We start from the raw sequence: 14,402 nt of genomic DNA on the forward strand, positions 1-14,402 counted from the left end.
TACAATAAAAGAAAAAAACATTATTTTTCTCAGTATTTCTGATATCCAGTAGAAAATGTGGGATGAGAACTCAGGAAAGAGATTTTTAACGCAGAACCAAGAGAGAGGTCATCTACAAGGAAGCTGTGAGATTGGTTAGGGTTTCCAGTGTCCTCTGCCACCATGAGCCCAGAATCATCACCGGTACATCTTCTGGGTTTCTCTTCATCCTTGGTCTACATCTCTTCCCAGAGCCCCTTCTCTTGAATGCTTCTCTTGCCCTGGAACTTCCTGGCCAGCAGACGGAAGGGGGCACCTTGCACCCTCAGCTTTAGCAAGGACCAATTTGACAGCCCCTAACCCTGGGAATAGACCTAAGGTTGGGTGGGATGTTCGCGGCCCAAAGACCTGGAAGGGGTCCCACTGTACATACTCTCCTCTGTCCACAGGGCTGGCACCCTAAAATGCAGAATAAGTTTAAGAGATGAGAGGTAGGCAGAGAGAAAGGGTTCTGATGCCACCTGACCTCCAAATTGCGGATGGAATGGGGAGCCCGGGAGGCTTCCTAAGGTACAGAGAGAAGTTATTTTGTTCAGCAACAACGGACAATAGAGGGGTTTGGTAAAATGGACTGACTGGATTTTGAAGGGGTTCTCTTAAGGTGCAGAAAGGGCTATGGAGGGAGTTGCAAACTTTGTTATGAATGGATGGACACCCTCACCGCACCGTTTTCTCCCTGCTGCTTGAAGACCAAGGGACACCCCTCCCAGCCTTCCGCGCCTCGGAGTCCGAACAAAGCACTAGGGTCGGAGCAAGTCATTCAAGTCCACCACACACACACACACACACACACACACACACACACACACACACACACACACACACGAGGGCAAAGTGGGCAAATAGAGAGGGTTAGTGCCCAGTCTCCGCACACTGGACCTAAGCAACTGGGCTTTGTTTCGGAATCGGAGCAGGGTAAGGGGCACCCTCTTGTCGCCGCGGGGCGCGCGCCTCCGCTGAGTGTGCGGCGCCGTGCGGGGCGCTGCGGTGCGCTGCGGGGGAGGCCCCACGACAGCCGCCCGGGGCTCCGCGTCGCCCCCGCCCGCTCGGCGCGCCCGGCGCTGCGCTCTCGGCGGGGCGGGCGGCCGCCGCGCACTTGGCTGGGGCGAGAGGAGAGAGGGGTAGGCGGGCTGCTTGGTTGGCGTTGGCGCTCTGCAGTGCAGTGGAGTGTTAGCCCAGCTCCCTATATGGTCGGGGATTAGCTCGGCGCGGCTGAGGCTGAGCCAGGAGCCGGAGGAGGAGGAGGAGGAAGAGGAGGAAGAGGAGAAGGAGCGCAGCAGCCGCCAGCGCACGCCGAGCGGCTGCCGGAGGAGGCAGAGGCGCCGGAGGCTGGGGCACCGCCGACGCCTCGGGAGCCATGGCCGAAGGGGGAGAAGGAGGCGAGGACGAGATCCAGTTCCTGCGGACTGTGAGTCTCCGCGGCGGGGGCGAGGCGGCGGGCAGGTGGGAAGGAGCGCGGAGCCGGGCGAAGAAGGGCTGCGCTGCGCCGCGGTGTCCGATGCCCGGTGCCCGGCGCGTTCTCCGCACCCGCGGGCTGCAGAGGCGGACCGGTCACCCACTCGCGGGGCCGCGAGGGGCTGCGTGGGAAGGGGCACCTTCTCCTGCCTGTCCCTTCTTCCCCTACCGCCACCCCCACCCCAGACCTCCACCTCCACCTCTACCGCTCTCTGGGCAACTTGGTACTTGATCCGAAACCCTTGATGCCCAAACTTCCAGCCAGGGTTTGCTCGTGGTCTCCCTGACAGGAGGATCAGAAGTGGAAGATCGCGCCCCAGAGTCGATCCGCTCTTTCATCCCCAACACTCCACCCTAGCCCCCTGACTCCTCCGAGGCGCCCCCGTGCACTTGGGAACCGCCAGAAGGAACCAGCGGGCCGGGGGCGAGCGTGGGGAGCCCAGGACGAGAAGCGGGCGCGGGCGCTCGGTCCCAGTCCTGGGATCGCTCGGAAGGGAATTCAGCAGCGCTGCCCCTCGCACGTTAAGCCCCAAGCTGGCAACTGCTGCTGGAGCGTTACTTGACTGCCCCGAGTGTAAGAGCCATGGCTTCTGGTGCCGGCTCTCCCGAGCTCCGCAGGACAGGGAAACCCCGGTCTGTGGATCCGCGTCACTCAGGTCCCCTCCCTGGCACCGGAGGGCGCTGCTCCGCCCCAGATTTTATGAGTAGTGGCGGGGGTTGGGGAGGGGAAGGGGTAGGACGGGCATGGGGAGTCTGTTGTAGCTACATCAACCTTGCCCCTTAGGAGTTAACATAAAGCCTTAAAAGGTGGACGATAACCAGGAGGGGTGGGGGGCATTGGGGTGCGTCCCAGCTCTGTTTTCAGCCAGGTGACCTTGAGCAAGTCGCATAATCCGCCCTTCCTAACCTCAGTTTCCTCATGTATAAAGGGGAGAAAATATAACTAGCGTTTCAGGGTGATAAGGATTAGATGAAGTAGTGAATGTCATAATGTTTTGTAAACTGTAAATTGCTCTATAAGTGTTAGATCATTTTATATGCACTGTCTAGCTCTCAGGAATTAGAATGAAATTGTTTCACTCCCTCTTCCTCTCTCCTTCTCTTTAAGTGAGCCCTTCTGACCTGGTCTCTGAAGATCACAACTTAGTTCTTGTCCATCGTTTGGACCATTCCCGCTTCCTTTTGAAGTGCTTTCTTATCCCTTTAGTTTCTTTTCCAAACATGGTTCCTCTGTAGAGCTGGGACTTGGGTTTCATTTGGGAGCTATGGAAGGACCCACCACCCTTCTGACACTGCCTTCTGATACTACGGAATTATCTGTCCCCTTCATCCTGGGTCTGATCTGCAGACCCAGACCCCATCCTCATCTCCCACACAGCGCACAAGATGGCGCCACAGTTACCACTTGTTACAGCCCTTTTGGTTGTAAAGCTGCTGGTTCCCCACAAAGCGCTGTGGAACCCCTAGGCTTTTCTTCCAACAGGTCTCTTCAATATTGGATGGGTGGCATCTCGAGTCCTCCCCACCCTGTGCCCTTCTCAACCAGTCATTTCTTCTGCTTATTATTAATAGTCTTCTAGGCATTGTTGTTTGAAGGAATTACCTTTTGACAGATAGGGTCAGTGATGAATAGATGACCCAGAAAGTCAAGGTGAAATCATGGTGGTTTCCTTGAGATTCCCATCCTATGTGTTTCTCTTGGTTTCTGTGGCCACCTTCCCTGACTTTTCTTCTCCATCAGGCAGTGTAACTGTTTTTTTGTTTTTTTTTTTGGTACAACTGTAACCAAGGATTACTGCAGAGCAGTGGTTCTTTAACTGTTTGTGTCATGGTTGTCCTGCCCAAGAGATCAGAGCCAGTGGGCTCCTTTTACAGCCTAGCCATGGCCCCCTGTGGAGTTCAAGGACCCAGGTTAAGAATCTCTGTTGCAGAGGTACTGCGTATCAGTTACGGTTTCAACGGAGAGCTGGAAGTAACCATGGGGACAAGGGACTCCAAATGTGGCATTATTGATTCTCTTCCTGCTAGTATCACCATAAGTATTTTTTAGGTGAGTTTCTGTGTCACTCCGTGAAGCAGCTTAACTTCATCTTTGGCTTATTGGGGAAAGAATAGGTGATGAAACTGAGGCACAGGAAATCAAGTGACTTGGCCAGGGTTGTCCAGCAAGTCACTGATAATTGTCATCACAGAATTTTACGTTAAATTCCCCCCAGAGCCTGGCATTGAGCATTACTCTGGAGGTTATAGTCTTAAGATTATACTGAGATGAGATCTGCTGCTTTCTGGATCTGACACTCTCCCTCTATATCCATGAATTAGACAAAGTTATTTCTTTGAACTTGATCACCCTAAGTTTTTGATCTGTACAAAATTTTGACTTGATCTTGCTGCTTTTAGGGGAGTCGGGAATCATGGGGCTGTGCTGGTAGCAGGGTTTTCTCACCTTTGAATATCTCTCGGTTGGAGAAGTTATTTCAGTTTGAACTTCCTCATCTACTTTTACCTTAGGATTTCTTTCTTTTCCCAAAACAATACCTTTTAAAGCATTTTGGCTGTATGTGAGTCATCTAAAGCCTCTGCACTGTAACATGGTCCTGGACCAGAAGGTGGTTGATATTTGACGATGGAATAGAATCCTGTCTTTGCAGCCGTGAACTTTAGTGGGTTCCCATTCCAAAGAAGAGAGGCTTTTAAACCTACTTTTTAAAAATAGACCATCGAATAGCATTGTGTTGAGGATCCTCGTCAGATTGTTGGTGGTTTTGGTGTCCTGTTTAGTATGATACCGACAAAAATGAAAGCAGCTAGAACTATGGGTGACGTGAAATGGGCCAGAATTACTGCAGTAACCCCTCTTAGTGTGCGCATGGGGGCTTTCGACACTTGCTAGGTGGTGATGTTCCTCTTGGTTGCATCCTCTGATGCATTTGAAGCCCACCCTCTCCTGAGCAGTGGGCAGGACCTACACAAGGGGTTTGGAAGTGTAAGCACATTATGTTAACTAAATGCTCCTGTACCCCAAACGTTCAAATGGCTGTGTAAAACTACATATCCTCTTCTGGCCTTCTGAAATCACTGGCAGTCATTTAAGTCAATGAGAGAGTCAGTCAGACAGCTAGACGTAAGAATTTTCTTTAAGCCTAAAATTTTCCCTCCCACTGCTGCTGGCAGTGGCATCGTCCTACCTTCCGATTGCTCTTGCTGACGTAGCCAGTGTCACTGACGTGGCTCTGAAGCTGCTCAGAAGCAGATAAACCTGCCAGCCACCCAGAGCTGAAAGCAAGAAGTTACAGAGAGGAGTGACAATCACCCTGTCTCCAGACAGTTGGTGGAGCGGCTGGCACCACATCACACTTTGAGAGTGCCAGGGAGAAGATGTGTTCTCACTCCGATTTTTTTCCCTTAGACTACAGTATCCATTAAAAAGGAAAGAAAGAAAGAAGAACCTCCAAGCCTCAGCTTATTGTTTTTAAAATACCACAGCCTTCTCCTTGCCAACCTCCTCTCTACCACAAAGTTAATTGAAACAGAGCTCAAAGTGAGACAGACATTCGTTTCTATGTTTCAATGAAAGATTGGTCATAGGTGCCTACTTTGGCCCTCCTGATAGAAAGTTGTCCTCCTTCGTCTAAATTTGTGCCTCTCAAGGGACCAGAGAACACACTTGAGCTGAGAATCAAGATTGCTTCCATTGTCTTGGGTTCCTCTCTGCAAGGGGACTAGGACAAATCCTTGAATTGGAGCTGTGGCACTAATGTGAGCTCACGTCCCTCTGGAGCACATTGTCCCAGGTTGGGATGACAGTAAACTTTCACTTGGTGGTGTATATAGATTTCTACCTGCTTCTCCCCTCAGCAGAACCCATTTACATAACAGCTGTGTGATGCCGGTGTTGTGATTTTGGTAGCTTTTCTTTGAGGAGGTATGGGGCAGAGGTGGACGCCGGTGACTTCTTCACAGTGGCTCAGGGTGGCAGTAAGTAGTGATAGAGGGAGTGTTAGAATGCAGACCCCAGATACCCTGGTGTGTGTTGTGGGGAGTTGGGCTGGGCTCTCCTGCTACATTGGGTTTGATGGTTAAAGTGACAAAACTCAGAGTATTCCCACACTCTGAGCCTCCCAATGTCGCTTCTTACTTTCTCAGTCTTTTATCCCTTGGCTTCTCAGAGCCGAGCTTATTAAAGTGCTGGACACCCAATATCCTCTCCTGTCCAGGGAAATGCCCCAGGTGGATGTGGGAGGGAAGCTAAGTCCTTCTTGCAAAGAAGTTAACTTGTGTCAGGAAGGCTGCATCAGCACCAGGGGGTGTTGTCTTATATCACCCAAGGTACTGATTACCTGTGACCAGGGTTGTCTTGAGGGATTTTAAGCTGCTGAGCTCCAGGAGAAGGAGGTGATGGTGACCGTGAACTTGGAAATGTTTGGAATGTGTTGTAGCCCACTGTAAGACAAGGGAGACCAGAACAGGTCTGCAGTTGAAGAAGGTGCGTCTGATGTTCGTGCATACTTTTTCTTACGCTAATATGATTGTTAACCAGGACGAGGACAGTTAATTGAAATTCATTTTTTAACAATTCTTTGTCCTTTTTCCAATATTGATTTACAGGCAAAACAAATATATTCCTCAGATTCCTTAGGGTTGATCTGAGGAAAAAAAATGTTGAAATAGAAAGAGTGGGAAGAACTTACCTGGAGAGCAAAATACTCTGATAATTACTTTTGAAGGATTTGTATTTAAAGAGGTCTTAGTATGTGTATCTGTCTTTATTTGCCTCTTTTGCTTGTTTTATGATCGTTTCTTTTCACTTCTTCCTGGGAACGATTTGTTATTTCATAATTTGACTTTTCCTTTACCCTACTACTTCAAGAGCTTTTCGTTTTGAAGCCGTTGGCTCCATCGTTTCTAATTGACTTGGCATCCTCGTGAATGATTCTTACCAATCTCTTGTGTAGGCCCAGGAAGTCCTGCATCTTCAGAAGCCAATGCTTTAGTTCATTTCCCACAATTCTACACTCATATAAACCCTTCTATATTAACTTTTTCTTTAAGCTACCCTTAATACTAGATTTATCCAGTTGGAGTGGAATGATGTAATTTAAAAAATTGAACTTAGAGGCAGGAATTCTAATTTCTAGCCCCGTCTCACTGTGACCTTGAATGACTCACTTAAGAAAATTGAGGTTTTGTTCTTCTGCTGTATGGAGATAGCGCCTGCTTCTGCAGCTTCACAGAAGTGCGGTGAGAGGCAGCAGAAATTCCAACAATACCCCAAATGAGAGAAGAGGGTATGTATCCTAGGGCATTATCATTGTGTATCTCCTGCACTAGGAAATCAACCCTGCTTATGACTGGATCTTGTGGTTGAAAAAGCACCCCATTCCCCCTTTCTCTGATACGGTCTCTGTCACAGGTTCTTATCTCCAACCTGGAGTTGTTAGACCATCTCCAGTGCTGGTCCAGCCCCAGTATATCTGGGAAAGTGCTTGACTAAGGCAAATGCCAACTTTTCTCAATTATTTGACTAAAAGGCCATTCAATTGGTGCAATAGCCTTCAAAAGGCCAGATAGGACCCCAGGATTCCAGACACCAAATAGAACATTCAGAGTTCTTTTTCGTCTTCCCAGAAAATTACCAAAGCTACTCCTTCCCAGAGGACTACCTTTTCTTATTGAATCCCATACCTCTTCCTTTCAAAGCTCTCCTTCCTGTTTCCTCCCTCCTGTTTCTTTCATGAGCCCATTCTTTTCCCACAGAGTACTGGGACCAGGTTTCCTGTAAAGCCAACCCTGCTTTTCCTCCGAGGGATTTTGCTGTTTCAGTCATGTCTTTCTGGGGAGTCAGGACCTTTGCAAAGTTCCTCTTGGCGCACCTGGATGAAGCAGATGCTTTCGTGGTGGGAGCTCAGCCAATGCTGAGCCTGCAGGACACCACTTGTCCCCAGGGAGCCAAGTTGGGTCTTCAGAGCCTCAGGCTGGTGTCCTCTCGGCCATCTTCTTCTTTGGAAGCCAGTGGGGTCTTTTAGGGACAAAGACGTTTCCAGCCACTGCAGCTTCCCTTGCTTCAGTGAGTTTTGCCGTCATAGCGTCTCTTCAGTTCAGAGACAAGGAAGAAAAAGTACTGGCACCTGAGCCCTGATCTTGCTATAGAGATGGGCCTTGTGAGGTGCCAAGATGATTTTTTTTCCTCCTTTGTCATTTCTAATTCCTGATTGTTAGGAAACAAAGTTCAGATCAGCTCCGAGACTGATGATGCAGTATGCAAAAATAAAAGAGCCGTGTCTCCTCTCCTCAAATGCACCTCTTCCCTTCTCTAGCTCAGAGCACATTGCTGATTCTACAGGAATACGCTGGGGTATTGTCCTTTTAGGCAGGACATGGCCTTACAGGTAGGAAACACTGAGGTACCAGGCCCCGGTATTCTGGGGTTTTTTTCTCTTTCTTTCACCTTCCACCTCCTTGGACAGGGAGTTCCTCATTGATTTCGAGTCTCCTAGCCCCCACACAGGCTTGTCTATTTGAGGAGGTCTTATTTGTATTGGATGCAGCACCCAAGAAGAAGGAAAGCAAATATTATATCCTAAAATCAGATTACAAAGAGATTCAGAAATTTCACTCAATATGAACCATGGCTGTCCCCTCTGGGGTGACAGCTGCTTGCTGCATCTTCCTTTAAGAGTGCAAAGGAGGCAGACGAGAGCTCCGGAGACAGAGCTGCTGCTGCCTGTGCAGAATCTTACAGGCCATCAACAGTTTTTCTACTGAGTTCAGTTTATATGAAGTTTTGCACTATAGGAACCAGCCAGTGTGATGAGCAAGGCAGCACAGTTTTAAAGAAAGTGTAAAAGTAAAAATCTGGGCTGGTGTCAGTGTCACAGAAGGCTCTCTTTCTCCTTGGTCTGCCTTTGGGATAAGGCATTGACTCAAGAAATTCCCTCTATCAAAATACTAAAATGCAAAATTGTTAGCTCAGCAGGTACCATTAATGATTAGCATCATTAACAACTGAGCAGAGCTAGTTCCTGTGGGAATAGGAATTGGACTGGTGAAAGATGAGAGCACTTGGGAGCATTACTGAGAGGGGTAAGCCTGAGTGAGCGTTGCACTGGTGCTTGGAGGACCCTGAGTGAGCGTTGCGCTGGTGCTTGGAGGACCCTGAGTGAGCAAAGGAAGCATCAGGGCACAGAAGTCCGGGTTCTGGGGCTCGTGGGACAGAGACTCCATCTTTATCTACTTACGACCTTTTATCCGAGGAGAAGAAGTCTTGAGCTACGTGGAAGACGTGGCCAACCTCATCTCAGGCATTAGGAAGAGCACTATTTGCAGCCAGGACTGGTGCTAATAAATACTTTGTTTCAGATAATTCAGAATCAGAGATAACAGTTAAAAAAAGAAAGTCTGAGATTTTTATAAGATCCAGTGACTCTTCGTCAAAGTGAGATCTAAGATGCCGCCTTCCTGGAGTGGCAAAGTGTTCAAGCAACAAAACTCCATTATCGGTTATCATGTTTGTTGTATTACTCATCTCCATCCCAAGCAAATGCTCCAGAGTCTGCGATCCAACTTATAACAATTCCTACAGCAAAAAAGGGAGAATGCTAAAGAGAGCTGTGTATCCCTCAACGAGCAAATAGGAAAGGCTCTTACTGGAAGCTACATGCTTCTCAACAGGCTATTGTCAGGGCTGGGCATTTACTCTCTAATAATTTCACCGCTGAGTTCTCTAATGCACCAGGGCAGAGAGAGCTAGTCAGTGGGACTACAGCAAAGAAATGGAAAGTTCTCCATCTGTGGCACATAAATGTCCACAGTGTAAGAAGTATCGGTTGGAACTGCTGCACTCTGTGCCATGGACCAGATCCAGACTGTAATAATGCTAGGGCGGTAAGAGGGATCCACTTGGCCACAGCTCTACACTGAACCAAAAGCAGAATCTGAGAAGTCAAATCAAAATGGGGCAGCTACTCCTGGAGGAGTGTGAGCCCCTCATACCCCCTTCATCTCTATCATCCAGGACACATAGCTATTGTTCACCTCCAAGTTGTCCTCTCTTCTCCAGGTGGTTAGAAAGGAGGAGTCCAAGAATAAACCATAGTGATGTCTTGAACAAATCTCATTTCTTTGCAAGAGGGATTTTAAAATGAAAAACATAACAGAGAACATGCCAGTCAAGTGGGTAAACTCAGAGCTAAAACATTTGCTCAGTTCGGTGGCATTTTTATCGCCAGATATCTGAAGGATTGTCTGCCCTTTTCGCGTTTTGGTTCATCCATTTATAAAGACATAGTAATGATGATTGTATCTCAGGGATGCCTTGAAAATATGAGTGAAGAGGCTCTGAGTCTCCATCAGGAGAATTAGGTATGTGTATATTGAGGGAGTAGATTGGAGTGAAAGTTGTTTAGTTGCCCCATTGCCTGAAAAATTTCCTATTAGCCTAAAGCAATAGCCGTACGTGATAAACTGCAAGAACACAAGGTCTTCAATTCAGTCTTCTCCAAATCCCTAGGTACCTGTTGATCAGAGGGCTCACAAACTGAAACACTTTGGGGGCCAGGCAACTAAATGTGTGAATCAGACTTTATTGGCAAAGAGAGGTGGGCCTGATCTACACATTCAAATAAGGAAATGCTTAAACACTGCCAGCCAAGCAAAACACATCTGTAGCAGCATTCTGAGCTTCCTGCCAGCTCGCAGCCATGGATGAACTCTCAGATTCTGGGTGAATGTGCTCCCTAGAATGAGTGACTATTTTTATGAGTAGGATCAGGCTCACAATACATATCGAGGTCTTTGGATGAAAATGTCAACATAAAAGATGGTGTGTCATTTATCACAGTGTCTAAGAGAGAGATTGGTGGGCAGACAGATTAATAGGCTTAATAAATGATATACTTGGTCATCAAAATGAATTCAGGTTGTACTAGCATTTAAACACCCTTGAAAATTGTCATATAGGTATAGATATCATGAAATTTAACGTAAGCAAGGTATCCATTCAACATTTGTTGACCAGCTATGCTATGCCTGGCCTTGACAGGCGACTGGGAGTTCCATAGATGAATAAGACATCTTAATGTTCGATGCCTCCACCAGCTGAGGATCAACAGGGAGCTCAGTCTTGTTTTGAGGTAGCAAGTATGTCAGTCCTTCAGATGAATTTATAACAATTAATTTAAATTTTCCATACTTGTGGGGTACAAAATTTTTTTTATTAAAATGTATGACTTTGGAGGAGTTTCTTAACTTCTGTGCCTATTGCCTCATCTGTTAAATGAGAGTAAAAATAGTGCTTGTCTCAAAGGGTTGTTGTGAGGATTAAATGAGTTAATCCATGTAAGGTGCTTGGAAGAGTGCCCAACATATAGTAAGTCCTCAATAAATATTAGCAATTAATATTGTCTCAACAAACAGTGTAAACAGTGACATTAGTCACACTAGATACTCCAAATATCATTGCACATTCATTTTATAGGTGAAAAATACAAAAGGACAATACCCTGTGATTATTCCGTGGCTTTGATTCCTGACATTCTGCTTAACGATAATATGACCAGGCCTTGTGAATGGAAATGAGCCTGAAATGGACATAGCCTCAGGAGCACAGATTGATGGGCCAGTTCTCAGAGCGTCTACTTTGCAAAACCTCTTGATGCAGATGCTCGTTGACTTTTCCTCTGGCAATTTTTAATTACCCATGTCAATAGATGGGCAGCATGGTTGGGAGAATCCTAAACACAAACAACTTGTCCTTGATTTGGGGAGATTCTTTTTCTACCTATGTTTTGAATATGGAAATTTGCCTTTCTGGAAATTCACTGTATTTTCAACAGCACAAGGTCATCCCATGGTAAAGATCTGGCTATCACCTTCTCTGATCCCTTCTTATGTCTGTGGATGCGAAGCATGAACCTAAAATAAAGCTTGTTTCTTTTAGTGCCCTCTCCTCTGAGGGGTCCCAAGCTTCTGATTCCTACTCCCTCCTCTCTACCAAACATTGTTCCCATCTTTTTTTCCTTCTGCATTCCATGGAATCAAATTGGATAATGTTGTTTATTTAATCCTTATTAAGAATTTTCCCTTCCCTGGATGAGAGTAGATGCTTACCTAGTTAAAATACTCTGCAGCTTGAGGAGTGACAGGTGTAGAGGAAGTCTAGGCACGTGGGCTGGCCAATGGCGATGGCGCCTTGTTTTTGATTAGGTTATTCACCCTAATTGGCTCTTTATTTTCACTCGTAAAACTGGTGCCAACAGCTCAAAGCTTAACTGGGCTAAGTGGATGGGAAATTTAATTTAAAAAAATTAAGGTGAGATTTTCCCAAATAATAGAGAATAGGTGGGCTTTTGACTTCCTTAAAGGAGGGAGGAGATTTCTTTTCGTGCTGAATCTGAGTGTTTTACTAACTAGCAGTAAATTTTACTTTTTTAGTTGTGAATAGAAAACTATATAGATGAGCTATTTCATTTGTTCCAGTCTCAGTTTCCTAATCTATAGAATGGTGAAAATCATAACTAATTCTCAGGGAGGAGTTAGGATGAAATGACCAGACCCTAAGGTTCTCCAGAGCAAGGCCCTATTTTATCACTATTAGCTTCCTCGTTCCCCAACATCTTATCAGATGGCTGGCACTCAGAATGTCCAGAGAAAGCATACTTCATAAAGTATAAAATGCTGTAAAGATGTCACACATGCATATTAGAATCTGGGCAACAGTGAAGTCTGATTACACATACAGAGAACTCACTATTCTAATCCAATCAATTTTAGATCAAAGTTATTATGACACATTTATTTTTGTATGTAAATATTATTGTACTGATTCATAATTAGGCATAATTGTACACAATTCACATAAATGACTATAATTAGTATAAATTTTGCCTAGCCAGACCAATCTTTTTAAAATTTTTTAATTAAATGTCCTAGTTCTCTCCTGTTATCAACCTTAAAGTTGATTGTTTCTCTGGTACCACATACTATTATCAGATCGCCATTATCATCATTGTCATCGTTGTCAACACCATTACCACATGTAGTCTCTGACGAGAGAGTAGTGAAGAGCTTAAAGTAAGACAGACCTGGGTGTGAATTCTAGATTCATCATTCGCAAGCTGTGAGACCCTGACAGTTTCCTCATCTCTAAAATGGGAATATTAATAACTTTTCATGTGGCTGTTGAGATAATTAAATGGGGTAGTGTCTGTAGAGCTGTCATGAACACAGTACCTGACTCATACTATGCATATTTTCTCTTCTGTGCTACATTAGATGCGGTGATATATACATATTTTAATGATGGATCCTACTCCCCAATGACTGGGGATTCCCTTTGCCAGGGCCCCAGCAGCCATGTTCAGCTTATGCTTCTCCGAGCCACCTGGGGTCCTGACGCAGCTGCTCTTCAGTGATATGGGAACTGTTTAGGGGGTAGAAGATATACTTAAACTGTTTATTTACTACAATTTCTAACTCAATTAATTGGAAAAAAATCTAAATAGCTCTCCCACCTGCTCCCTAGAAGCCTTAGCCAAATGAAAACCTGTGGGTGTGCGTGTGTTCGTGCTTGATTTTCTGAACACATGAATGTTGCAGTCCCAAATTGTGCTGGTACCAAATAACAGGAACCTGTGCCTGACTCCCAGCTGTTTGGTGGGTGATGACAGACACGTTGACTGATGCCAGGGCTTTGCTCGGTCTCTGGCTCTGCTAAGTACATGTCACTCATGTTCACGTCCTGGTGAGGCCTCCAGAACACACATAAGAAGGCAAATATCTCACAAGGCTAGAAGAGGCTCCCAGATCTAGTCTAAACTCCCGAAATCAAAATTTAAAAGTAGGTTTATTTGGGTTTTAGGGTAAAAGACACTTAGGGTTACTCTCTCTCTAGCCCATAGGTTGGGTGTAATATGTCATTGGGGAGGATATGAGCCCTTTGCCCCAGACTTCTCTCCCACTGTATGACAGGGTGCGTGGAATTCCTGACATTCAAGATATTCCTTTGGATGAAGGCATTGTCTCCAAGGCGAATGTATTGTCTGGGGATGAGGGAGTGGATTTAGATGTTGATGTACCTCCTCTTGGATTATCAGATTATCTAGGAATAAAACCTTGGTCTGGAAATGTGGCATTTGGGGTCGAAAGATAAGGAAGGAACAGTCCCTAGGAGAGTGGCAGGTTCAATTCCATAATAATTACGCTGGATCTCCTAGAGAAATAGGAGATGAGAGGGTGCATTAAAAAAAAGAGAGGGATGACACCTAAAGGATAAGGATAAAGAGCAGAGAGGCCAAGCATCACTAATTTTGTAATTTCTACCCCAGTCTTATTTTGTAGATACCAACTTAGATGGAACTCAGTGTTTTCTATTAACAGAGGAGTGAATCTAATGTTAAATCTCTTTCTGCACTGCCTCCCTTCCTTCACCTTTGGCACGTATCACCATCTAACCTGCTTTGTATTTTATTTACTTATCCTGTTTGTATCTCTCCTACAAGTCAAGGGACAGAATTTTGTCTTTTTTTCTCTTTGTGGTATTCTCAGTGCTAAGGATGGTGCATGGCGCATAGTAGGTCTCCGTGAATGTTCTTGAATGAATGAGTGAATCCTTAGAGGCTGGCCTTCCAGCTCACATCCCTGCCTCACTGAGTTCTCTCTGCCTGAGTTCTCCTTTCAGTGCCCTTATGGTTGGTGAGACTGAGGTAAGTGAAATGTGTGTTGCCACGAAGATAAAAACCCAGCCACATCAAGGAATCATCCAGGCTTGGGGCTAGAGGTGCCAGTGTCTCAGTTTCTAACATCAATGATTTATATGAAGTCAGCTGTGAAAATTGAGAAATGAGGGTCGCTCTGACATCACTTCCATGTTTGCCTGACTCAGGACTAAACACCCTTATGGAACATTTCTA

General features: G+C 45.9%; 1 protein-coding gene across 8 annotated transcripts in view; it reads left to right on the forward strand.

Moving 5' to 3' along the window:
* Positions 1-1,021: 1,021 nt before the first annotated feature.
* The window catches only part of RYR3 (ryanodine receptor 3), a 484,911-nt gene continuing 471,530 nt past the window's right edge, over positions 1,022-14,402 (forward strand). For 7 of the 8 annotated variants that reach the window (XM_070503827.1, XM_070503874.1, XM_070503852.1 and 4 more), the window contains exon 1: positions 1,022-1,447. In XM_070503827.1, the coding sequence (XP_070359928.1) occupies positions 1,397-1,447 (51 nt within the window). In that variant the 5' untranslated portion in view covers positions 1,022-1,396. The remainder of the gene's footprint in view (positions 1,448-14,402) is intronic. The other variant, XM_014847298.3, reaches the window with a different exon arrangement.

Source organism: Equus asinus, chromosome 2 (genome assembly GCF_041296235.1).
Source record: "Equus asinus isolate D_3611 breed Donkey chromosome 2, EquAss-T2T_v2, whole genome shotgun sequence".
Lineage (NCBI taxonomy): Eukaryota > Metazoa > Chordata > Mammalia > Perissodactyla > Equidae > Equus > Equus asinus.